The sequence below is a fragment of the Artibeus jamaicensis genome, unplaced genomic scaffold, assembly GCF_021234435.1.
Source record: "Artibeus jamaicensis isolate MK-2021 breed Jamaican fruit bat unplaced genomic scaffold, CSHL_Jam_final contig_923, whole genome shotgun sequence".
In the NCBI taxonomy this organism is placed as follows: domain Eukaryota; kingdom Metazoa; phylum Chordata; class Mammalia; order Chiroptera; family Phyllostomidae; genus Artibeus; species Artibeus jamaicensis.
Genome location: NW_026522014.1, coordinates 6,171,771 through 6,199,017, shown reverse-complemented (window position 1 = coordinate 6,199,017; position 27,247 = coordinate 6,171,771). Strand labels below are relative to the sequence as shown.

Here is a 27,247-nt window from a genome sequence, read left to right as displayed (position 1 = left end):
TTTGCCGTATGAAATAGCCCATATCAACTTTCTGGTTACTATAATAGCTCAGAACACTAATTCCATTTACCCCTACCCTAATATTATTATTCTTATTTTAATTAAGTTTCAATCCTTCGAGACATTTTAAATACCATTAATGCTTATTTAGATTTACCCACAAATTTTCTACTCTTCTTCTCTTTCACCTGCCTTGCACCTCAGACTTGAACTACTTCAGTCTGGCTTGGATTATTCAGAACTTTCTTTGGTGAAGATCTACCAGAGTAAACTCTCCTCATTTTTGTTTGCCTGAAACTATATTTATTTCTCCTTAATATCTTTTTAGGAGATTTTTTTAAGTATAGAATTCTAGATACACAGCTTTTCCTCTCAGTACACGTGAAGATTTTCCTGTCATTTGGCCTCTGTTATTGGTTCTGATAAGTTATCTAGACTGTCTAGCTATTCCTTTGGTGATAATTTGTCCTCTTCTCAGTGGTTTTTAAGGCTTTCTATTTTTATTTGGTGTTATGTACTTTCACTGTGATGCATCCAGGCATAGATTTCATTTCATTTATCCTGCTTAAGATTTGTTAGAATTCCTAATTCTGAGAAAAATACTTCTATGAAGTATTTTTAAAAATTGTTTCTGGGAAACTTTCTGCCTTATCTTTTCAATAAGTAATTTAAAGTAATCTCTCTAATCTTCCCCATTTCACACCATGTCTTCCTGGAACTGTAATTAGTTAAACCTGTTTATTCTTTCCTTCTAAGTATCTGTCCTTTTGTATTTTCAATCTTGTCTTTCTGAATCACATTAGCTCTAAGATTTTTCAGGTCTGTTTTCCAGTTTGCTAAATCTTTTTTCAGCTGTATTGAATTTGTTCTTTAGTCTATCAATGAAATTTGTAGCTTCAATTATATGTTTTGTTTCTAAATGTTATATTTTAGTTTTTAAAATCCACATAGTTATTCCATGTAGAGTATTCCTTTAGAAAAATATTCAGACCGTATCTCTTTTTTATTTTTATTTTTTAAATATATTTTATTGATTATGTTATTACAGTTGTCTCATTTTCCCCCCTTCATTCCCCTCTACCCTGCACACCCTCTCCCACCCACATTCCCCCCCTTTGGTTCATGTCCATGTGTTATAAGTTCTTTAGCTTCTACATTTCCCATATTATTCTTGTCCTCCCCCCTATTTTCTACCTACCGTCTATGCTACTTATTCTTTGTATCTTTCCCCCCCTTCTCCTCCTCCCACTTCCCTGTTGCTAACACTCCCTGTGATCTCCATTTCCATGGTTCTGTTCCTGTTCTAGTTCTTTGCTTGGTTTGTTTTGGTTTTTGTTTTAAGTGTGGTTGTTAATAATTGTGAGTTTGCTGTCATTTTACTGTACGTGTTTTTATCTTTTTTCTTATATAAGTCCCTTTAACATATCTCTTCTTTACTTAAAAAGCTCTAAAGTCTTCCTGTAACCAATCAATCTTTCTTCCTTCCATGTATTTTTCCATTGCCACTTATTCCCCTTATACACCCCTCCCTCTAGCAATCTTCCTATAATATTTTTAAAAATTAAAGAAAGAAAAAAAGAGGAGGAGAAAAGCTTGAAAGGCTGTCTATGACCGGATGCTGCCCACCTCCGAGACTGGACCCTACATCTCCCTTTCTCTTACACAATACCATCAGGGCACAACGGTTTTCTTCCTGTTTTTCAGAAACAAAGGTCATTCCTTCTGTAGGGCCTTTGCACTGCTGTTTCACCTACTTTAGCATTTCACATGGCTGGCTCCTTCTCTTTATAGATCTCAGCTCAGATGTTATTTCCTTAGGGAAACCATTCCTAACTTCACCATTCCGTCTCTACCTCATTCTCAATCATTCCATGATATTACCCTGTTATTGTTTTTATAACAATATCACCATATGAAAATATTTGTTTCCTTGCTTATTTGTATATTATATGTCTTCTGGTTTAAAAAAATCTCCTTGAGAGCAGTGGCTTTGTTTCTCTTATCCATCTCTAATTTGCTAGCATCTAGCAGAGTGACATATCGTAGGCACTTAACAAATGTCAATTTAGTAAGTGAACAAAGTAATGAGCAATGGAATGAAGGTGTGGAGGTTGGTGAATGATGGTAAAGTTCCACCTGTTGACCTGCAAAGTGCTTCATTTCTATAGACTGTAAATTTAATAAACCATGACTAAATTCCATCATTAGGAGAACTCTAAACTTGTGAAATGATAACTTTTTTTCTAAATCCTAGTATTTAATAGAGGACATATTAATACCTTACTCTTACAGTTTGGTATACTTGGTTGATCTAATAACAAATCTCGGAAGTGCTGGCTTTGGCTTTCTGGAAAGTATATATTGGTGATCAATTACCACAATACAACAGGATCACAATGAATGTTATAAAAGTAAATGTACTTATTTGATATGAATAAACCACAGGGTATTTGATCTGGTGATTCTTTTATATGCTCAGTGGATTCTGCCCAGTGATAATCAGAACATGTATACAAAAATTCTTGACTGAGCTGATCTAGGCCTTACTTCTAAAGACTCATGAACAGATTAAAATAGTCACAGGGATATAAAATACAGCACAGGAGACAATGTCAAAAACACTTTGATAATTATCTTCAGTGCTATGTGGGGACCACACTTACCAGGGAGATCACTGACTAAGTTATACAAATGTCTAACCACTGTGCTGTACACCTGAAATGAATAGAACATTGAATGTCAACTGTAATTGGAAAAAAAAAGCTAAGGGGAAGAAAGCATGGTCCATCAGTGCCTGTCACCAGACCAGCCCGTCCCATGCCGCATTGTGACATGTTCCATGGGCCTCTTAACAGTTAAGTTAGAAACAAATGACAGACCCAGTGCTATCCAGCTGTTAGATCTTCACAACTGTGTAGTTTTCACCTGCAAAGTGTAAGTCTTAGAAAGGGACAGGTTTTCTTGCAAGTTCATATTATAGACATGACATTTAAAGTGCAGTACTAACACATTGTCGATTCCTTTTCTTTGGTATAAAGAAATAAGTTTTTTTAAGACTTTGTTTTTGGGGTGTTTGCCATTATGCTTTTAAAGAGTAGCTCTTAAATTTCAAAGTTGAAAACAGATTTTTAATTTATTAGAATACTAGTCTTCTGAAAGTTCTCCAACTGGCTTCTGTTGGTTTTAAAATAAAATCTGATGAGTCAATAGCTCCCACTGTGATTATTATGCCAGTTTTAGAAAGAAATAAATCTTCCCTGGACCTCAATCTGTCCTTTCTTCTTTAATTACCTTTCTGTGGTGATTGCACAGGGTGAGCGTACTGGCTGTGCAGTTTTTGCTGCGCACATACTTAAAAAATAGTGCACTTGGAATCTTTGCCAGGGTTGTGATGAGTAATGCTAGAATGTCCTTCAATACAGGATCTGTTTCTGTTGTGCCTATAAGGAAAATAAGTTTATATACATGTGTTTTTTAATTCTCACCTGAGGACATTTTTTTACTACTGCTTTTTGGAGAGACAGAGGTGGGGCTGGCGGGAAGAGAGAGAGAGAGAGAGAAACACATTGATTTGTGAGAGAGAAACATCAGTTGGCTGCTTCCCATTTGTGCACCAAGCAGGGATCAAGCCCAAAACCTAGGTATGTGCACTGACTGGAATCAAACCACCTATAACCTTCTAGTTTATGGGATGATGCTCCAACCAACTAAACCATACTGGCCAGGGCATTTATATACAAGTTTTTAAACCAGATCTTCTATCTGCCCCAAATTAAGGATACTGACCCTAATATTCAGTCCTAGCTAGTTGTACAAAATTTTATATTAGCAATTCATTCAATATATACTTATGGAGCATATATAAATATGCTAGGATCTGTTCTAGGTCCTTGGGATGTATCAGGAGCAAAAGAGACAAAGATGTGTCTTTATGGAAGTTGAATTCTATTAGCAATAAATATAGTAAATAAGTTATATGTTTGAAGATGGAACTACTATGGCCAAAAGAGGGAGAAGGGCAAGAGTATACAGTGGGATGACCTCAGGAGATCGTACCATTTGAGCAAAGACCCGAGGAAGGTCTGGGAGTGATCCTTGCAGATTTCTGAAGGAAGAACAGTTCAGGCCGAGAAAGGAACTCACGCAAAAGCCATTCAATAACAGGAGGATGCCTGGCATGTTCCAAGAAGAGCAAAGACACTTGGGTGGCTGGACATGAGGTCAGGGAAGTAACAACACGAGGCTGGAAGGGGGCCAGTGCAGGTATAGCCATGTAGGCACTTGGAAGGACTTTGGCTTTTACTCAGAGTCAAGCTGATTTCTGGGTTTTGACCAGTAGTGTGGTATGGTATGACTTACTTTTGAAAAGAATAACTCTAGCTGCTGGGCTAAGAATAGAGTGTAGCAGGACCAGGATTGAACTAAGGAGGCTGTTCAGGAATTCAGGAAATTACAAATAGCATTTGAAAATCTAAGCCTTATAATCAGTTCACAAAAATTTCACTCCCTAGGGAAGAATTTATATCTAGTGCCCTGTGTCTGAAAACAGGAATGTGTAATAGAAAACGTTATGACAAAATTGATGCCAGGTATATAAGTCTGATTGCAGATCTGCCAACTGGAGTTTAAGCTATTGAACCATACAGAACTGTACTTTATATGTGGACTGTGGCACAAAAAGTAAAAAAAAAAAATTCTAAATCCTAATCCTAGATACAGTTATCATTATGCATTTGGAGAAAACAAAGGTGAAATTTCCCTCTCTCCTTTGCCTTTCTTCCTTCCCCCTCTTTTTCTCTCTCCTCAGTCTGTGATAATTATAGTTTAGACATTACAGGTGAAAGTATGTGGTTTAGGACATAGGTATGAGACAGAAGTACCACTTGTTATCACCCACCTTCCCTGCCAAAGTCCAGGAAAGGAGGTGTCTGCTTTCTATGAGCCATTAGAAAACTTTCATAGTAAGACGTAGAAATACATTTCAGAAAACCTAGTTTATATTTTTTAAAACCTTTATATATTTTCATGTCAACAAAATACATCTAAAGAGTCTTTAAATACACCCAAAGAGATCAACTTCAAAAATTGGCAAGACTCCCTTTGATCTGGACACCCAGTCTTCTTCTATTGTCTCAACACCCCCCGTCCACATCACCCCCGCTCTCTAAGATGCAGTCTTGATGAAAGTCTCAGTTTCCTGTGAAAGCTGCATTTCCTGACCCTGGTGCCTTAGCCTATGCTGTTCCCTCTTCTTCGAAAAACCCGTCACTTCACACTTCTACAGGCTCATTTTTACTCTTATGTCAGGACTCATATTAGGTAGGTTCCCTCCAGCAGCCTTCCATCTCCTTACCCTGGGTTTCCTTTGTGTTTTCCTGGCACACTGCATAATAACCCCATCACAGATCTTTTCACATTGTATTATAAGCACTTGTTTTCTAATCTAAACAGCAGATTCTATGAGACATGTGAGATTACAGATGTCTTGTGTTTATTTTTTGTTTCCTAGCATTTACCACATGTCTGGCATCTATCTATTAGGTATCCAGTAAAATAAATGAAGAAGTCCTGTCTATAGCCTTCCTCCATATTGACTCTCTTGCCTCTCTTCCAGAGCATTCATTCAACAAATACTCCTTAGCAACTACCATGTGCCAGACACAGTGCTAAGTGCTGGGGATAGAAGTAACTACAATAGCTAAAGCATCGTACATGGAGATTAGATTCTATAGAGTTTCTGTTTGCATTCCCTTATATCCATAGTTAAAAAAATCAAAACATACAGTGGAGGAGAAGAAAATAGGGACCTGTGGATTGGGTCTATTGGCTCTTTACCTTATAAAGGACAAGATGGCTTTCTTTCGTATTTCGATTTGATATTTATTTCACTCAGAGTGAAAGCTACAAGTCTACATAGTCTTATTCTCTAAAGCAATTTGCTTCCAATCTGTGACATCTGCTACATACAGTCTCTCATATGCCACCTGAGTAGTGGAATGTCTGTGTTGAAAGTATAGGATGCAGAATGGTATCTCATGGAACTGGGAACTAGTAAGACTGAATCCACATATCACACACCAATATTACCCCATTCCTTCTGAGCTATAGAAAATGTGTATTTATAATTTACCAGTTCTTAGTGCATAGGGCAATGTCATTGCAACCAGCCTTGGAAAGAAGACACAAACTCTCCTCGAGTTTAACCCTGGTATTTTGCTGAAGTCATGAACCGGCACTGAGTCAGCCAATGTAGACCATCTGTACTGATGGTAGATTCTAAAGGAGGAATTAAAGGAACAAAAGACCCAGGGAAACACCTCTCCCATTGGGGGAATCCTTTCACTGCTTGCTTTTGCTTCCTCTGTCAAAAATACTCCCTTATTGGCCATGTTCTTTGTCCTTCTTCACTTGGCATTCTTAACTCTTGACTTTCCATACTGCATGTTAAAAAGTGGATAGAAACTCAGACCATGGGTAGGAAAACCTTTGGCATTCTTAATTAGTGGTTTGGGATATAAGCCCGTGGCTGGTATACTCAAGGAATGAAGCAAGTCACAAGGTGAGAAGGCGTTGCACAGAGAAGTAACCTGGCATAAATCATGTTTTCAAAGGATGGTTCTGGCAGCATGTAGCAAATAGACTATGGGGCACAAAGACAAATAAAAAGCTGAAATAGGAAGATATTGCCAACGTTGGATGAGAAATGGTGATGGTGTAGCCCAGGGTGGTAATGGTGGAAACAGTAAGGACTGGTTGGATTCTGGGTTGGATGTGGGGTGTAAGATGAAGGAGTTAAGATGACTAAGAATTTTGGCCTAAACAACTGGAAGGATGGAGTTGCCATTTTCTGAAATGGGAGAGTCTATAGGAAAACGAGGATGAGCAGGTGTGCAAAGAAACCAGTTCATATAACCTGAAATTTAGATTTGGGTGTGTAACGCTAGACCTCCAGTGGAGCTATTAAGTAGGAGTTTGGGAATAGGAACCTAGAGTTTGGAGGAGAGATCCATACAGGAGGTATAAATTTGACTTAACAATGACAGACAGTATTTGAGTTTTGGCAGTGGATGAGAACATGTGGGATTAATGTAGATAGAGAAGAAAGAGATCCAAGGACTGGGCCCAGTCCCTCTCGTATTTGGAGGTTGTTATGATGAAGACAGCATAGCAAAGGAGACTGAGAAGTAGTAGCCAGTATGTGGAGAACCAAGAGGAAGTGGCTCCTAGAAGCCAAGTGAGAAAGTGTTTGAAGAGGGAGGAAATTATCTATTTTCAGTGCTGCTGATGGGATGAGAGCTGGAAAGTGATCATTAGATTTGACAACAGGAAAGTCATTGGTGACCATTGGAGACAAGTGCTGTGTATACACAAACACACACGTGTACACACTTGTGCACATGCACACATACACGCAGGGAATAAAATAAACAGGAAAAATTCTTAACAACTGATGGCTCTGGGTGAAGGGAATATGGGAAATATTTGTATTACTACAGTTCTGTGAGTCTGAAATTATTTTAAAATCAAAATTTTATGATGATGAAAGGAGACTTGAGGTGGGGTCGTGAACACACAATCCAATATACAGATGGTGTGTTGTAGTATTGTACACCTGTAACCTATATAATCTCATTAACCAATGTCACCCCAATAAATTCAATAAAAAAGGAAAAATAGTGATAGGACCAGATGGCTCTAATATTGTTATAAATTATGTAGCCATATAAAAGAAATAATTCAAAAAATAGTTTGCTGAGATTAGACTTTGAGAAGATAGCTAAGCTCCTTCCTGTTATTGGAAATGTTATTTTCATACCTAAGACCTGAGTCCAAAGGGCTGGTGAAACTTACTAGTTTCTGCATCGTGGGACAGAGAAAGGAAAAGGCTAACAGACAGTGTGAGTTTTGAGAAGTTCTATTTAAACATCACACAAGGCAGTCTGGTGATGTTTGCTTGATAACTTCACCAGTAAGTATAAACCGATACACTTGCAGTCAGACATTTTGGAAGTCCCAGAAATATATGTCATTTCTAATAGAAATTCTAATGTAAAAATGGAGAAATATTCTGATTACCCCTGGAGGCAACATGTGGTTTAGTTCAAGATAACAGAGCAAATAAAAATTAATGAGAAACAATACAAAGTTATACTTAGGTGTTTATATCTTTAAAGCTTGCTTTGAAAGACTAGTTATTATTTGTTTTATATTACATTTTTGGCAGTTTTATTTAGAAAATTTACATAACAAATGCCAGGCCAAGCCCAAACTTCTTTGCTTCAATCATTTACAAATAACTTTTATTGAGCATTTATTACATGAAGTTTCCCTGGAGACACAGGGTAAAATGTGGTCACTGACTGACCACAAAGTCCAGGCAACCTAATGGTGGAAAAGAGGCCATTATATAAAAAAATGACCACATCCCTTTATTTCTTTGGATTGGAGTTGGCATAGTAATTCCTGCTGTCTCAGCTCACTGACCAGTTCTGATCTTCCCTAATATCAGTGTTCTGAGAGATCAAGCAAGCTCACGTTTGCAGGTAAGCCCTCTGAATTCCATACATTCAACTTCTGGCAAGTTCTTGAGGCTATGTCTTATTGACAAGTCCTGCCCACCCTAGATTTACTTCCCTCTCTTTGTGGGTTCCCGTTTCATAGAATACATATCAGGCTACTCTGAGAATCAAAGGCATGAGTCATATTTTGATCATTATAAATTGGCACATAGATATTAGGTATTATTCATATACAATGTAGCAGAGTGATGAAGTCTTTAGCTTTTGGTATCAGACCACCTGGATTCAAACTTCAGCTCTATCTAGAGATGTATAACCTTGCACAAGATCCTTAACCTCTCCAGATTCCTGTTTCTTAGTTTATCAAATGAGAGTAATAACCTGCCTGATAAGGTTGTATAAAAACTAATGTATAGCTTTCACTGTCATGTTTAGCTCATAGTAAGCAACCCATAAATGTTGGTTATAATGGGAATTAAAGAGTAGGTGTATTGGGGTGATCACTTTGTAAATTATAAAACAACTAATCTCTATGTTGTGCACCTGAAACTAATATAATACTGTATGCCAACTATAATTAATAAGTACAGTTTTTTTTTAAAGATTTATTTATCTTTAGAGGGAAAGGGAAGGAGAGAGGGAGAGAAACATCAATGTATGGTTGCCTCTTGTGCATCTCCTCCTGGGAACTGGCCTGCAACCCAGGCATGTGTCCTGACTGGGAATCGAACAGTGATCCTTTGGTCCACAGGCCCGTGCACAAGTACAGTTTTTAAAAAAAATTTAAGAAGAGTTAATGTTGAGAAAGGAAGTGCAAACAGAGCACACAGGCAACATTAGTGAAAGGGAGGACATGGAAATGAAGTAATGGAGTGATATGTGAGATTAAGTAAATTTATATTTAAGATGAAAGATATTATGGTATCATGTAGGCTGTTGGGAAAGATCTAGTAAACAAGCACATATTCATGATGCCAAAAAGAAAGGAGTTGCCAGAGGCCATGCCCTTGATCTTCTGAATCAGAAGGGGCTCTACTAACACCCCTTCCACCCAACACAAGAATCTACTCTAAAATTCTAAAGTGTATCTGGTCATCCAGACTCAGCAAGACATTCCAGGGAATGGAAGTTTTTCCCTCTCTTGTGTGTTTTTTAATGACCTTGTAACAAATTCAAGAATTGTTGCTTTTTAAAATGAAAATAATGTATACTTGTATTAAATCCAAATACCTTGTAATCATGCAAAATTGTGGAAGTCTCCTTTCTCCTCAGTCTTCGAGGCTGCCACTGGTTGGAGTTTGGTGTGTAGTTGCCATATTTCCAACAGATGTGTCAACAGACACGTGTATAGCACAACAGCCTTTAACACCATTCTCTGCAGAACTTCCCCAACTTGCTTCCTACCCCAATCCACCCCTGGTTAATAGAGCATGAATGGCCCTCCAAATCAATACATAAACACTTACTATGTTTCAACAGCTATGTAACCCATAACGTGTAACCTATAACATGGCTGTAACATAAGTTATATAACTTATGTTTCCCATTCTTAAATAATGCTGCAGAGATCGTTCTTGTAATTTCCCACACTTGCAGTAGTATTTCCGTTCCATTGTGTTTTGAAAGTCTTGTTCTATAGCCATAATTGGCAGGCTTTCCTTCTTTATATTGAACTGAAATCTGCCTACCTGTGAATTTTTCTGCTGCTGCTGACCCTTTGATGTGGTTTTCTACTTTACTTTGAGCATGAGTCTAAGCTTATAAAATTTTGTAAATGCAATTCTATTATACATTATTTATCTCTTTTACTGTTAGACTTTTAACTTTCATTTTCTTGCTTAAAGCAAGCATGGTGCAATTAAAACCAGAGCTAACTTTGTTAACAGAATTTTCTTGAAAGCTATATTTTTATAAGCAACCATGACTTTGTGGACCTTTTCACATTATTTTACTCTGTACCTTTGCCACACGTCCACGTGTTAAGTGGCGTATTAAGGCCAACTCTAAAGTTGTCGCCTAGAAGCTTGTGAATTCAGTCTAAAAGAGCGTTGCAGGGAAAACCAAGAGAAAAGTTTCCATTATGAGTAAACTCTGCCCTTCTGAAAGCAGCATTTGAATCATCAGGAATAGCTCCTATTGTGTTAAATTGGAAGCACTGGAAAAGAAAAATGGGGCATATAACTGAATGAGGTTGAGAACTGCCCATAGGAACTACTAACCAAAAGGCTTTATTACACGTACATTTTTCCAGCTTTTAGAAATTAATTTTCTGTATATTATTTAAAATATACTTGAATATGTGTGATTTCCTTTTTAAACAAATTTATTAACCTACCCACTTAAAGTTTTAAGTGTACAATGTAGTATTGTTAAGTATAGGCATTGTGCTATTCAGAAGGCCTCCAGAACTTATTGATCTCACATAATTAAGACTTTATACCCACTGAGCAACAACCCATCTCCTCCCCCCAGCCTCATTCTACTCTGCTTCTAGGACCTTCACCATCTTTCTCTCACATAATGTGACCATGTAGGGTTTGTCTTTCTGTGCCTGGCTGATTTCACTTAGCACACTTGTGTGTTCACTGCGGCACTAGTCACCATAGCCGCGACATGGCAATACCCTAAATGCCCACTGAGGGATGAGTGAACTAAGACAATGTGGTCTATACACACGATTGAATATTACCCAGCCCCCCAAAAGGAGAGAATTCTGCCAGATGCAAGAACAGGGATCAAGCTAGAGGACATTATGCTGGGTGAAATAAGCCTGCCATACTTTTACTTAAGGAATTCATAGAACTCTATTAACATTGCTTCTTTAATCTCCATAGTATATCCAGAAAGAGACCCGTAGAAGAGCTAATGCTGAGAATTCTGGTGAGAGGCATTTCTCTGAGTGGGCAATGAGTTGTTAGTCCTCTTTGTGCTTTAATTCCTGGTAGAGAGTAACCAGTTCATAGAATGCTGCTGTCTTTCCGTACCTGTGATCCTGTTGGACAGGAGATAAAGCTAGGAGAACAGAACAGAGGCATATATTCTGGTATTCACATCTCAAATGCAAGAATTTAAAAGCAGTAAGTTTCCATTATGGCTTTTAGATGTCAGTGTCAACAACGTCTCCAGAATTTCTACATGGGAGGGGCCCCAGTCCGGTGGCTGGGGGCCTGGTCCCGAAGTGTGCAGGTGTAGCAGGTGCTCTGCTTACAGTGGGTTGGGAGTCCCCAGCATGGCAGAAGGGGCCACGGGATGAAAGGTGGGGGTGATCCACCCCTTGGTCTGCTCTTTTGTTGCACCTCACAAGTTAACAGGCCTCACCAAATCTATTCACAGGAAATAACTTAGGTCTAAGGGAAGACCTGGCTGAATGTCACATTGGGATATTCTTTTTGATATAATTAAACACGTGACCTGGAGCCTAAACAACTTTGCCTTTCCCCAGCCTTCGCACCTAAATGTGGGACAGTTAAGACACATTCATTGTGACAGCAGGAGCTGCTACCTTCTGCTTGTGTATGAAGCTGGTATACTTTTCTGTTCATCTTCATGGAAAGGACTCCCCCAGTACATTACCTTGTGGTGTTTCTCATGTCTATGCAGAGCCGACCATGTTTAATTCTAATTAGCATCTTCCCTTTGACTACATGTCCAAGGATGCATGACCATGACATATATTTTGATATATTTGGAGTTTATAGGGGTTTTTTTTGGTGGGGGGTATTAGCATTACAGATTCCAGGCACTGGGGCCTGCATATCTTTGGAGCCATTAGTGAGCCTACCCCAGTGTTAAATCAGCACAAGGGAGGCTTTGCCTTTCATGCTTTTGGGCCTATTCTTGCGTGTTGATAAACTGATAGATGGAAAAGAGAAATATGAAAAGCATACAACATTTCACGGAACGCTTTTGTTCAGCAAATGTGTACACAGGGACTAAAGACTGCCAGGAGTCCCTGAAGAAGGAACTCCATTTCCTAATGCCCTGGCAGCACTTCCCCCATCCCCACACCCTGGCGGCAGTGTGGAAGGGGCCTGTGCATTCAGTGGGATGCTTCTTAAATGACTTACGGCGGTTTCCTATCTGCTGCCCAGCCCTTGACTCCTTTGTTCAGAGGTCTCTAGGGCCAGTGCCACAGGAGCTGCTAATAAAGTGGACCTGGATTCAGCTCCAGACTCTAGGCCAGAGGATTGTTTGTAAATACCTCCTTCACGACCCACAACGTGAAATCTTGGCTGGCAATTTTCCTTGTGTCTCTAGGCTGTTACCTCTGGTCCACATTGATTCCTAAAAGCTTATCATGAAATTTGCCTTGTAGGAACCAGAGAAGCACTAATAGCTGTGGGGATTTGTAAGGCTAGGTAAGACAGTGTTTAGGGCACATGGTTTCTAGGAAATTTCTACCAAAATGACAGCCAGCCTCCACATCCACTCCCTCTAGCTCGGTGGGATATGTAGGGCCCTGATATAGGTACCTCGGAAGGTGTAAAGATAAATAAGATGAAGAGCCTTTGCTTGGGGAGTTTAAGATAAATGGGACAGAAATGATGTGAGCATTCACGCCTGTTATGAGACACTGCTACAGGAGAGGGGTGGGTTGCTCTATAGGGGTATTACTCTCAGCTAGGGTGAGGGTGAAAAAGGGAAGACCCCCCTTGGAGGTGTTTGCTGCCTGGAACAAGCCATTGATGGTATCCAGGGAGCACAGACAAGGTCAGAACAAGAAAATCCTGGAAGACTGAGAGGTGAGTTAAAGAGGGAAAACCAGGGAAAAAAATAGATGTGGCTGAATAGAATTTCTGTCTTTGATAGATTTGGTTCTGAAATGGCCAACAATTGGGAAGGTCTAGAAAGCAGATATAAGTCAGGCCTGGAGCTTAGAGATTGGGATAGGACTGGAGATTAGGAAACTGGAGGTTATCCCTCGAGGGTCATAGTTAATGCCATGGATGTGAACAAGGTTGCTAAGGACAACACAAAAGGGAAAGTGAGGGACCAAGGCAGAGGCTGGCCTGGAGGGCACAGACAACACTAAGAGGGATGCAGGCGTTCAAAAACCAAACTGACAAAGAAACGAGCAAACCAGGAGACACACTGCACAGACACTGAGCAAAGGGAGCACCCTGAGCCCTGTCTCCAGCCGGGTGAGTTCCACAAAGCCAACCTTGTCATTTCTTATTTATCATTCATGGGTCAAGTAATTCAAATTCCTTGCAAGATATTTATGAAATTTGGCCAACTTTACAGAAGAATATTTAGGCAGAAGGGCAGGACAGGTCGATTCATAGAACTGGTTCCAACTGGTAAAGCCCCTAGAAGTCATGATACTCTGTGCTGTGATTTATCAATGTATTTAATTCTAATATTTATACCACTAAGGATCATTTTATTATCAGACAGCAGGACTAAATTCTGTGAACTGGATAGAAAATCATAACAGTGAGCACACGTGTCCACTCAGTAATCAAATGGTCAAGTGGCTTCTGTGGCTGAGATTATTTGCAAATGTTTATGTACCACTTGTCTAATCAGTTTATCATCTGCTAGTAAACATAAACAGGAAAATGAAAGCAGACACCAAAAGTTTAAGCAAAATGTCTTGGTAAAAATATGCCCAAATCGAGCACATTGGGCTATAACTGTTGTCAGCTAACCTTGGTCAATTCGGACATCTACAATTTGTCACACTCTTCTTGATGACTGTCAGTAGCCTCTGAAGATTAGAGTCAATAGGAGTTACCTGCACCCTCCTTGACACCCTGGCTATTAAATGGCATATTCTATTTAAAGCAAGTGTTAGACTCTCACCCTATGTTCAGCTACTTACTAACATGCATGCAAAGAACATGTAGTGATAGTCTGGTCCAACTTCCAATTCTCTACCTTTTAAAGCACTTTGACAAGCACTTTGCATAAAATGACCATTCCGTGGGTTTCTCCCTACGCAGAGACTTTTGCTCTTCTTCTTGTATTTGTGAAATGATCACAAATATAAGAATATTCTCATGATGGAACCAGCTAACCTTTTAGTCAGGTCAAGCAAAGGCATTCTTCATTATGGGATGAGAATAGGAGGCGCCGATTCTGAATGAGGGTGAATTATTTTTATCTTGCCTCTGAAGAAAATTCCGACAGCAGTGGTTGAAGTCTTTAAAGTGTGGACCTCTGATTATGGTATTTCAAATGTTAACTCAGCACCCCTAGAGTGCAAATTAAATTCATTTGCACACACACATGTTCATGATACTGTCTAAACTGAAATACAGGGTCTGGCAGAAGTAACATTTTCTTGAGTATGTTTAGCAAGGTACTAACATGGGTGTAATAATTTATAGTTTTAGTCTGAACATGTCACCTAAAATGTCATATGGTGTGCTCGAGTGTGATATTGTTATATTACAGAATGACATGCTTATGATTTTGTAATAAAAAAGGGGGGGCATTATTTGTGCCACATACTGTCTACCAATATGAGACGTTAAGGTGGAAGAATTCAATTCCACAAAGAAAAGGATTTGATGAAACTGGAAGCTCTTGACTGATTTTCATGTTGGACGTGAGGGAACTTGAACTTGCTGACAAGAGAGAACTGAGAAGTGAGAGCCTGCAGGGGACTGGCCGCTTTGCCTTTAGAAGGCCGACTGACTGGGTAAGGCTCTGCTGTGAGATCAGGTGCAACCTGAGATGGCGTGGAAGAACTGCTAATGTCTCAGTTTTAGCACTTAGATACTTTCTCCCAGGGTTATTACAGAAGTTAAAGAAGAGGGTGTCTAGCTCTATCATTACCCAGCTCAGTCCCTCACACACAAGCATGCAACAAGGAGCAGCTATTAGTTACCCAGGAAACTGTTAGGACCAGAACTTTAGGGAGGAGGTGAATGCCAAAATGCCATATCATTCGGTTGTTCTAGGGGTCTCTGGATCACCTTCAACTTTGTGTACAATGATAGGGTCTCCGCAGGCCACCTGGAAAATACCATTTTCCTTTTAAAGTGAACCAGCTGTGCCCACCAAGTATAAGAAAATACAGTGCAGTTCCTGGATTCCAGGCCAAACACTACATGCTTATTCAAGGCAGGTCACTGGGACGTGCTAACTCTACCATTACCCACTAAATCAACATCTTAACACAATACCGGCTTCTTTTTTTCAAGCTGGCCGAAGGCTGCTTGTCTCACTTTCAAATTTTACAATTCCCCTGATTCCTAATTAGCAATATTCTAATCACCATCAGGAACAAAGAAAGGTAAACGAGGAGAGGGAAACAAAAGAACAGTAAATTGATTTATTCTAGGATGTTTGCGGGGCCACTACAAAAAAGATGGGAGGGGTTTAGACTTTTAAAATGGTTTCAAGATTGCACCCCACAAAGAAAAAATAGTAAAAAATTAAAATGCTTTCTCTTTTCATAGCTTCTATCACAAGAGCTCTCAACCTAGAGCGCTCCTGCTGACCTATGGCGGGAGGTCGGCCAGAGGTTCCCTTTGTTTTCACACGTAACCAGGCCTCCGCAATTTCTCAGGACCACAAATCTTGGTAGAGAAGAAACCCAAGCTTCTGGTTGAGCTGGAAATACTAGAGATACATTTTCTAATTTTGACTTTAGCCCTTTTTCTTTTAGCAAGAAAAGTGATAAGGAAGAAGGCAGCTCACTAGTAAAAGAAAAGGGGTGTCAAGTCTGAGCCCAAGTCCCACTTAGGTGTCATGGGGATTTTTGTTTTTGTTTTTTCTCACCATCCATATTTTAGCCTGAGACAATGGGCAAGTGCTGAAATCCTAGAGGATATTAAAACATTTCTCCAGTAGTGGACTTTCTAGTACTCTTCTGTACATGTGAAATGGGTGATGTCCATGTTCTAAATAATTGTCTTGACTATTGCCTATGAGATGACAGAGGAAACTTTAGAAGCAGTAACTCAAACAGGAAGGGAAACTGAGGGCTTCCTTTCTGTTTGTACAACTCAAATATGTTGCACAATTATAACACATTATAACTCCTTTCTCAATTAGTGTTTACATAATCCCCACGCAGATAAAGTCACAGTATAGTGGAGTCAACCAATATCAGGCTTATAAACTGGTGTGTCCAAGTGTGGCAATGCTACTGCTGCTTTAAAGGATGAGCTGAACTCAGTGTTTTATGAGTGTAAATTCTGGGGCAACAGGTTTTTGGTAACCTCATAAGCCTCCTAAATTCAAAGAGCAAAGCTTTCCCTTGCCAGTGTGGCTCAGTTGATTGGAATGTCATTCTATAAACCAAAATGCTATGGGTTCAATTCCCAGTTAGGGCACCTGCCTAGGTTGTGGGTTTGGCCCCTAGTCAGGGTGTGTGCAGGAAGCAGCCAATTGATGTTTCTCTCTCACATCAATTTCTCTCTCTCTCAAAGCAATTTAAAAAAATGCCCTCGGGTGATGATTAAAAACCAGAGTAAAAGTTATCTCTGGGTAGAAAGAAACCTACCACTGTGGCTTTGCTTTAGGTCTCTTGGTGTTCTTTTAACCTGTGTGTTCCCAACTTTGAATAGGTAAAGGACCTGTATACTCACATGGTTCAGTTCCTTTAGCACTAATAGATGCTGTCTTTTTTGCAACCATTTAGTGCATTCATTCATTCATCATTTTATATAGTATTTTAATTCTTACTTTTATTTTGAAATAATTTCAGTCTCATGAAAAAGTTGCAAAGATAGTACAAAGAATTAATTCCCATGCACCCTTGACCCAGATTTCTTCTAGGTTAACATACCACATTTGCTTCATCAAAGTCTGTGTGTGCATGTGTATACACAAACATTATTATTTTTCTGAAACACTTGAGAGTAGCAGTATTTACCCCCAAATGTTTTGTGTTTCTCATACAAACAACCACACTCGTTCACATAACACAGTAAAGTTATAAACACCAGCAAATTACTGCGGTCATGTGTTGCTTAACAACGGGGATGTGTTCCAAGAAATGTGTCACTAGGCGATTATGTCATCATGGGAATGTCACAGGGTGCACTCGCACAAAGCTAGATGGCATGGCCTGCTACACACCTAGGCTACAACCCTGCACAGCATGTTACTGTCCTGAATACTGTACATCATTATAGCACGATGGTATTTGCATATCTGAACATCTAAACATAGAAGAGGCACAGCATAAATATAAAAGATAAAAAATGGTCCACCTGTGTAGGGTGCTTACCAGGAACGGGGCTTGCAGAACTGGAAGTTGATCTGGGTGAGTGAGTGAGTGAGTGAGTGGTGAGAGAACGGGAAGACATAGGACACCACTGCTGGTGTTATGATCACCTTCCCACAACCCCTCCTTCTGGCAATATCAGAAAGAGAACACGAGCTGTCGGTGCTGCTCCATGAACAGGGATGTGGGTGGGACTGACCGGGACTATCGAGGGGGAACTGGCTGGAGAAGGCACAAATCATCGTGACAGTGACTGTTGGAGGGCGGGAGTGAAAGGTGGCCTCAGGGTCGGTAGGAATAGGAAATACAGATGGAGAATGAAGGATCATGGGACTGTATGGCATGTGGTTTGGCTATTGCATGTTGGAGCAGTGGTCAGATGAAGGAACTAGGTGCTATTCATACACATAGAGGGTGCTTAACATGAAGGGGTCCAGAACTGAGAACTCAATAAACTGACTTTGGAAACTTGTTTTTGGTTCCATTGATCCCATCTGGCACAAGGTGTTCTCTCTGGCATGGAACTGATGGAGAAAATAAAAGTTATCTATGCTTCGCACCATTATAATCCAAAAATATTTCCAAAGCACAGGGACAGGCTGGCTCCACACTGACCACGGGAAGCTTTTACTACGGCGGCAGTGACCCTTACTTCTTGTTAAGGCAGCTCCTGTGGACTCGCGTCCTTGTACAGAACTGTAGGTCCTTACCAGAGAATGTCCAGCAGTGTGCCCTGCAGACCATCAGGCCAGACCTGGGAGGGCAGCAGAGCCCTCTTTGTAGTGCGTGGGGGACAGGCTCCTCTGTGCTGAAACAGGCCAGGGACCGACTGCTGGGGAGCAAATCTGTGCTCTCAAAAATAAGTGTGTGAGTGAGAGGGAATCTGTTCCCAAGCCCCACAGATATTGCTCCCAACAGAACGATGACAAAAAAAATCCTCCTGAACCACATATCCTTCCATTTCTTATGGGAAATTCAGCTCCATCGGTATCTTATGTGACCACAAGCATATACTTGGTCTGTGGTTGACTGAAACATCTTTAGTGGCACCTGACTGTGTTGATATACTACTATTTAATCTACAGACCTTACTCATTTTGTCAAGTGTTCTGTTCATTCTTTTTAATTAAAAAAATTTAAAAAATTTTAGTAAAGAATTAAATACAGGAAAAAACAAACCCTCACCCCCTTTCAAGTACCTCCAGTTCTATGAGTTCCAGCAAATGCACAGGAGGCCTCTGCTGGCCCGGGCCGAGGGCAGGTTCCTGACCCTCCCCAAGGAGGAAGTTGTCTCTGAAAGTCTGGGCCCAGGATGTACTTCTGCAGGTTTTATTCTATTTCCTTCTCCTGGCCACCGTGGGTTGTCATCTGTGCCCTTGAAGTGACAGTGTTTGTTGCTACTACCCCAGCAGCTGAAGATTTCTGTCCCAGAGAGGGCTTTGTGCTTTTCCCCAGAGGACAGCTGCCCTCCCTGAGGCCTGGTCCGCCACGGAGCTTCAGGACTTGCCCTGTCTCCAGCCCCTCTCGTGAGCTCTGGGGGGGTCCCCGGGGAAAAACCTGTGAGTGGGTATGAATTTCTCTGGTACCTGAGGCTCCCAGGAGTTCTGGCCTCTCACACTCGCCACACCCGGCCTTTAGCGATTTGTTAAAAATGCTAGCTGAAGTCTTCCCACCAGCCGGCATGACACCTGGCGTTTCCGGCAGGTAGGTGAGTGCAGGGCCCTGTCTCTCCTTGGGGGAGCCTGTGTTTCCTTCGATTCTGAGTTGGTTCCTCGCCTTGCAGCCACAATCACTGCTCTTCCATGGATTCAAGGAACGGTGTGACTTCATTAGGGAGCGTTTTTTGGTTGCTGTTTCAAGAATAGAAGCAGCCTTTTTCTGGCTTTCTACACCCTAAGTAGAAGACTGACATCTATTTTATATTTTTGATCACTTGTGAATTTTACCTTACTGATAGAACATTTGCAAAAAAAAACAAAAACAAAAACCCCAAAACCCAAAACCAGTTGTTTCCTGAGATATCAGTAGTGAAAAAAGATCTATCAAAATATTCAGGTACTTGTACATCCTCCTTAGAAAGTTATCTCCCAGAAAACGAGCAATCATATGAAAAGCTAAAAAGATCACATCTTCAACAGGACAGATCCAAGAGTAAGATACAGTGGTTAAGAAGCCAGGTTTGACATTACCATTTAATTATACCTTCTGAGAGACAAGTTCTTTCCTGCAGTTGCTTCTGACCCACACTGAAATCACACTATATCATTTTCCTGACATGTGTAAAGAAAAAGAGTGGGAGAAGGAGAAGGGGGCAGAAGGTACAGAAAATAAGTAGCATAGACGGTAGGTAGAAAATAGATAGGGGGAGGGCAAGAATAGTATGGGAAATATAGAATCTAAAGAACTTGAGACACGTGGTCATAAACTAAAGGGGGGAATGGTGGGGGTGGGGGTGTGCAGGGTGGAGGGGAATGAAGGGGAGGAAATAGAACCATAATGGCATAATCAATAAAATATATTTTTAAAAAAGAAAAAGAATCTGATTGGATAGCACGCACCTCTGCCAAGCTAAGGCATGGACTCACTTGCTAAAGGCTTTTAGCCAGATTGTCGGCTCTGAAAATTATGGAAAAAGCCTTAACTATTTTGAAGGGAAACTGGTGATTAAACAGGGTGGGGGCAGGGGAATCTTTATTACAGGGAAACCCAGCTGCCTGGAATAGCTACAATGTTAACGATTTTATATTAAAATGTCTATATTGTGAAGTAATGAAAAATAAACCCCTCAGCATGGAGCTGATCCTGACCCCATAACCGGCTACTCTGGGGTTTTCTGCTCAGGGTGCATCAGTGGAGCCACAGCGGCTGTTAACTTTGTTAGGAAGTTGAGTCATTTCTTAAAAACAGCTAATTAGTAGTGAACATTGATTGAGCATTTTCTGTATCAGCTGCTGTAGGAATCTGAAAGTTTGTAAGAGGAATAATTATTCTGAATAACTGTCAGAAAGGTATTGAGTCCTTTCTGGACCCACTTTCTCTAAACGTATAATTCCCAGTGATAATTCACCATGACAGCACAATCCCGGCTCCTTTGTCACACCATTCTGTCCTTTGGGGTTGGGACCAAGCCAACCATAGATTTCCTTTTCGGGTTCTCTCATAACCGTAGTCTCCCTCACACCTGCCCGGGAACCCTGCTGACCCCCGCACCAGTGGCCTCATGCCCCTCATTGGCAGTCCCCAGCTACTCTTCACCAGGGACACAGTTGAATGAAGAAGTCTTCAGCCACCTACACACACACGCACGGAAAAATCCTGAGAAAATGAATTTATGTCAGAGTATCGTTACTGATACATCTTTCTTAAGAGGATATTTTCCTATACTTTTTATTTTTAAATTTTCTCTCATTAGAAGAAAGAATGGGAGACTCTCAGGTGGGTATCTTTTCACTGTTGTTGACTGCACTCTGTGCGCGGGCCACCTAGTCTGTACATAGACAGGTGCTTCTACCCTTTCAGCTCAAATGAGGCTGTAGACTGACTGTTGGTAGAGCATGTTCCCCAGTATGTGTGATGAGGCTGGGCTGTGTTACCCACACATTCCTGCCCATTCCTTTTTATTAGACCAGTGTTAGCAGTGCTATCTTTGGAAGGGGGACAGGTATTTCTCCCATCTGACATACGTATTTTCAGATTTAGATAATGCTGTAATGCAGTATTGAAATTGCAAGTATATATCTGACCCAAAGAATATTCTGAGTTTTCTCAGAAGATTAACAGGAACATCCTTTTTTCACATCGCGTGTAGGGAGAGCAAGGACCTCAAGGCCTTCCGGGGCCAAAGGGCACGACCGGCCATGGCTTCCCTGGCCAGAAGGTAAGTATTTCAGGACCTTGAAAACATTCATAGGCTTAGAATCTCAATTGCTTGACTTGAACTTTGGAAGGGCTCTCATATACTTGTTACTCTTCTTTTTACAAAACTCTCAGAGGAAAAAATTCATTTGAAAGTGAATCCTTATGCATTTTCTTTCCTATCTACGAACATGCTTACTTAAAAAAAAAACCCCATTTCCTTCATTCTTGAAAACCAGCTGACAAAGGACTAAATCCTTGCAACATAGCATGTAGAAGATACCAGATAACTCAGTTATAAAATATATAATGGTTGAACTTCCTGAAGGCAGTGAGATGACCCAATGGTATCTTAAGGTCTCTTCACTCTGAGATCTCCAGTTCATGATGAGTTAGATTATGGTACCTGGAAGGGGAAGGTGTGAGTAAAATGTCCACATTTTTTTTCTATCACACATTCCTATCAACAAGTACTACAGCTCTTCAAGAGATACCAGTTATAAATAAACAAAATGTCAGAGTTGTTCTTATTTGGCTTTGCCTTCCACATTCTAAACTTCCCTTTCACTGTATTCTAAAGGGGGAGCATGGAGACCGGGGTGATCCAGGGATAAAAGGCAACAAAGGGGAAATTGGAGAGCCCGGATCACCAGGAAAACAGGCAAGGAGTGACTTTTAAAGCCTTACTGTGATTTTATACATTAACCGATTGCAACCTATACTGACTGTTACTCTTCTTCTGCTAAGCAGGGGTTACAGGGACCAAAAGGAGACAAAGGACTTACAGTGAGTATCACTCTTAGAGGCTAACTGAGGGCACTTGCAAAACTATTACACTCAGACTTTAGCTTTAGAAGTATGAATTTTTTTGATGCAGTGTTCCAGTTGCTGTTTAAAGGACAGCACTGCAAACAACTCCAGTGTTGACTTGGAGGCACGAGGTAACTGAATCTGAACGTGAGGGAGAAATGCCACCCAGTGACCCTTATCTGGCCTCATGGTGGGGACTGGTGACTATTCCCCTCTGATTCCTGGTAGGAATGGTAACAAGGTACACTGTTTACAAGAAGCCAAATGACCAAATGACTTTGTATTTTACATGACCCTTCACATTTCAGAGCAGGGGCTGTTCTTTCTCAACTAGTTTCTTTAGGAAGTGCCCTGAAAAGACAGCAACCCCAGTATTTTTATGTACTGATCCGTGAAGACAAGTAACTGGGAAGCGTCTATGGACTGCTCCCTATACCACTGCAGACAAAAAGCCCACTCTTTGGAGTCTTACAGGGTGGAAGTGTTCCAGAATGTTTATAGCAAAGTCTAATTCTTCCTTTCTGACTTGAAGGCACTCTATCTTCTGAAATGGAGAAGAAATACAGACCTTCTCTTTTATTCCCTTTCTGATTTGGGGGATTCATGCTCTGGGTCTGGGGATACTGTATGGTACTGGGCTGGGAAGTCCAGGTGTGAGGGGGGTGGGAGTTCTGGTAGTAAAGGTGAGCCAGGCATTTGACAAACAGGGCTGCATGCTTGTTTGTTTGCTTTTTTATGGCCCAGCTACCTTTATTTCTTTGTTCTTCCCCACCGCAAGTCAACCCCTCGTCTGCACCCAAGATATCTGAAGCAGCTGCACATGCAGCAATTCTGCCCCAAAAGTAGCAGGAGAAAATGTGCACAACACACCCAGACAAATGCACCCCATAGATTTATACCCTCTTTCCCATTCCACCCTGGGGAGGGGATGGTTTCCTTCATCCATTCATTTGTTCATTCACTTCGCCCACGTGTATTGGGCATGTACTCCAGGGCAAGCTCTGAGAGGATCACTGGGAGAATAACAAAGAATAAGAGACTGTTTCTGCACCCAGGGAGCTCCCAGCCCAGTGGAGAGAAAGACAAGCAAAGGATGTTCACTTACAGCTTGATGAATGCTGTGATAGAAGAAGATACGTGGGTCCAGAGCAGGCAAAATGATGTATGATGATGTTTGGGGGCAAGATAGGCTTTTATCTCTTTAACAGGAGTTTTTTAGCCAAGAGGCAAAGATCTTAGAAATGGGGATCTGATTCTTCTGACTTTGGCTTTCCAGATTCTAGAAAAGGGGATGAGCAGGAAGGGAAGGGTGAAGGAAAAGAGAATTTGTATTCAGTGAGAATCCAGGGTAAATATATAAATATATACATTTTCCCTTTCTATATCCATTCTAGTTTCAGATATCTTAAATGCCTCAGTAAATGTGAAAAAGCATGCCAAGACCTGAAAAAAAAGGATAACTATTCACACTCTTTTATATAATTTTTAATATCATACTGGAATTTCTTTTAAATAGCCACTTGCAATCATTGGCTTCTACTTAATTTATGGTAAAAAAATTAAATTAAAATGCCCTGAACATTCCCATACATGCTCTATTAAGCCTTGACACCAGCAATGTCACTTCACCCCAATTCTGTCATTATAGATTTTTTTCTCTAAAACTTTACTTTTGCAACTGTTAAGTTTTACCTTCTTAGATGAGGTCCACTGCTCCTTCCTGTCGAGATTTTCTGGGCTCCTGTTCCTTTCATCTATTAGTTAACTATCCCTGTCTGCTTCCTGTCTCTGGCGAATGCAGAGCCCTGCCCCCTCTAGTCTCAGGACAGTTATTTGTAAGTCTGCTACTCAGGGCAGGGCATTGGCAGATGCACTTCTCGTACCCAGCTCCTGGGGGGCCCTTCTGCGGGGCCCACTGGGCATCAGGACCAAGAAGGAGCATTTGAACACTGGGACCGTTCACGAAAGAGCCGAAGAGAGAGGATTAGGAAGCTGGAGAGGGGACTTGCAAAATTGGGGAGTGGTACAGAAAAAGCAGGGGGGTACAGCAAAGAATACATTCTCTTTGGCCATGTTGCTTATTCTAGTTGCTCAATACATGTGGGTTAAATCAGGGAACCGAATGCATGTGCTGCTCACACCACTGTAGGGAGCGTCAGTGGTTCCCCCTCAGCCACAAGGAATATATGGCAACGCCCCCAGTAGATGCCTGAAACCACACAGTGCCCTATATACACTATGTTCTTCCTGTACATGCACACCTATGATGCAGTCTAACTTATAAATCAGGCATAGGAAGAGATCGACAAGAAAACTGATAATAAAATATAGTAATTACAATATACTATAATCAAAGGTATGTGAATGTGGTCTCTCTCAAAGTATCTTATTTCACGGATGGAAGATTCGCTCTTATCATAGATCTTAGCAACTTCAGCATGGGATTTTTCTTTCCTTATTAAGTCAAGAATTTTTACCTTTTCACTTAAATGAAGCACCTTATAGCTTCTCCTTGGCATATCCAATTTCCAGCATCACTACTCTTGTGCTTTGGGGCTATGAGTAAGTGAAATAAGGGTTCCCTGAACACAAACACTGCCATATCGTGGCAGTCGATCTGATAGCCCAGTTAGCTACTAAGTGACTGGGGGTAGGGGGGTAGGAAGGGGTTAGGGGAGTATATATAACGTGGATACGCAGGACAGAGGGATGATTCCTGTCCTGGGCAGGATGTGGTGGGACAGCATGAGATTCCATCTTGCTACTCAGGACAGCACACAATTTAAAACTTATGACTCATTTATTTCTAAAATTTTCTATTTAATATTTTCAAACTGCAGTTGACCACAGGTAACTAAAACCATGGAAGGTAACACTGTGGGGGGTGTTTACTTTGTGGGGCCAGACCTTATGTGAAGAGCTCTGTTTGTGTTACCTTGTTTAACCATCCGTCCCCAGCCCAAAGACACAGATACACTAGGTCACCTCATGTCCAAGGTCATACAGCTGATAGAAGCTGGAGCCACAGTTAAACTCAAAAAGTCTGAGCTATTACATTTCACCACTCAAACACATTTCAGTTATGACATATGATAGCCACCTTTTAACCTCTGTGCTATTTACTTTCTTTTCTGCTCTGGAAGGATGAAATGAAATGACCCATGCTGACTGTAATAAGACATATCTTTTATGATGATAGGAAAAATATTATGGCCATATGGTTAATACATATTCCTTTCTTTTCTCCAGAAAGAAGAAATTATCAAACTTATTTTTGAAATATGCGGTAAGATTTGACTATTGAGGGGAACAAAACAATCCTTTAAAGTGCCAACCCCACTATGTTCTGTGTTGGTCAAGATAATGTGCTCCCCCAGAAAATGTATACCGTGCAGCTCATGAGAAAGTTTAAAGCTCATCTGAAGTCAGTGGGAAACTGAAAGGAGGCAGTGAGAGAGGCTGTGGGAATCCGGATTTAGGAAAATAAAGTCATCTTCCCAGCTGGTTGAGAAGCACGAAGATGCCTGCCTCGCGTCTGTGGGCAGCCAGGCCTTTGTACGCACAGTGCTTACTTATATTCAGTGACCTTTACCTGAGCCTGGGAAGAAAAAACAACAACAAAGGAAACAGAACCATAGGGGCCCAGCTGGTATTTGAGTCCAGCCTGGCTGGTGACTGTGGTGTCTGTGTTTTTCCTGAAGCCAGAAGTCTTTCTGTATTTTGTTTTCAGCACTGTTTCTGAAGTGCGCTGCCCCTGAAAGGCAGGGAACAGAGTCAGGGGGTCCTCTTGCTTCACATCTATATCTAAATGCTTCTACACATTTGGCTAAAGACCTTAGACTTAAAAATAAAGTTACCGGAAAGCAGAAGTAAAGAAAAGAGATTAGCCCAAAAGCAGGAGATGAAATGGAGTAAGAAAGAGAGGAATCCTCTGGGTTCGAAGAGGACAGAGGCAGGAATATCATTGTTCTTCCATAGAGAACCCCAGAACTGGTTCGTCATCTGGAAGCCTTCTGGACCATGCTGGGACTCTGTGTGATGTGACCAATTGAGGCCAATTGAGATGTGACTTCTGGGTTCTAGAAGCTCTATAAAATCAGCACCAAGTTTCCTCATGACTTTTTGTGGTAGGGTTGTTGGGTGATAGGAGTGTGGATAAACCATTTGAGTCCCTGAGAATTCTTAACTCCTGGGGACTCTAGCAACTGCTCTGAATGGTAAATCCTAAAAAGAGGTTGTTTATTGGCCAGCACTCTCAATGCCCTCAAAAGGTTACACAGTACAGATGGAAAGCTGGCCTTGGTGGGATGGGAGCCACCTTAGTTGACATTGTGGGTGACTGGGGGCATAAACTAGAGTAGCTATTCTTTATTCTTGTACAGTTAGAAGCTCTAATCCTTCCCTCACAATTAAAATTTTTCATCCCATTACTTTACCCAGTGCCCATGCCAATGAACCAATCTCTATTCTCATATGGGGATGTGGTTGAAGACTGAAATATAAGATTTCAGATTCAGATTAAATGAAAATGGTGGAATGACAATTTTAGGCTAGTGGTTATCTCTTGGGAGAGGGAGGGGAATGTAATCAGAAGACAGACAGACTCCATGGATGCTGACTCTAAAAAAGTTTAAATTTTTAATCTGAGAGATTGGCACCTAGTGCTTATTATTTTGTCATCTATAGTTTTTTTTTTCCATAGAAATTATTTTTTAAAAACAGTCAGGTGTAGAAACCAGAAAGGACGTGGTTGTCAGCTATGTTCACAGTCACAGCAAAGGAAGGTAAAAGTCCAAGTCTCAGGTTCATCTGTGCCCATCTCTCATCACCTCCCCACCCACACACACATAACCATCTGCTATCAGTGAGTGGTGTTTTG

General features: G+C 40.9%; 1 protein-coding gene across 1 annotated transcript in view; it reads left to right on the top strand.

Moving 5' to 3' along the window:
* Nucleotides 1-27,247, top strand: part of COL28A1 (collagen type XXVIII alpha 1 chain) — a 149,085-nt gene that overhangs the window by 101,832 nt on the left and 20,006 nt on the right. The window contains exons 28-31 of the mRNA XM_037136685.2: nucleotides 21,512-21,580; nucleotides 22,139-22,219; nucleotides 22,309-22,344; nucleotides 25,618-25,654. Of these exons, the coding sequence (XP_036992580.2) occupies nucleotides 21,512-21,580; nucleotides 22,139-22,219; nucleotides 22,309-22,344; nucleotides 25,618-25,654 (223 nt within the window). The remainder of the gene's footprint in view (nucleotides 1-21,511; nucleotides 21,581-22,138; nucleotides 22,220-22,308; nucleotides 22,345-25,617; nucleotides 25,655-27,247) is intronic.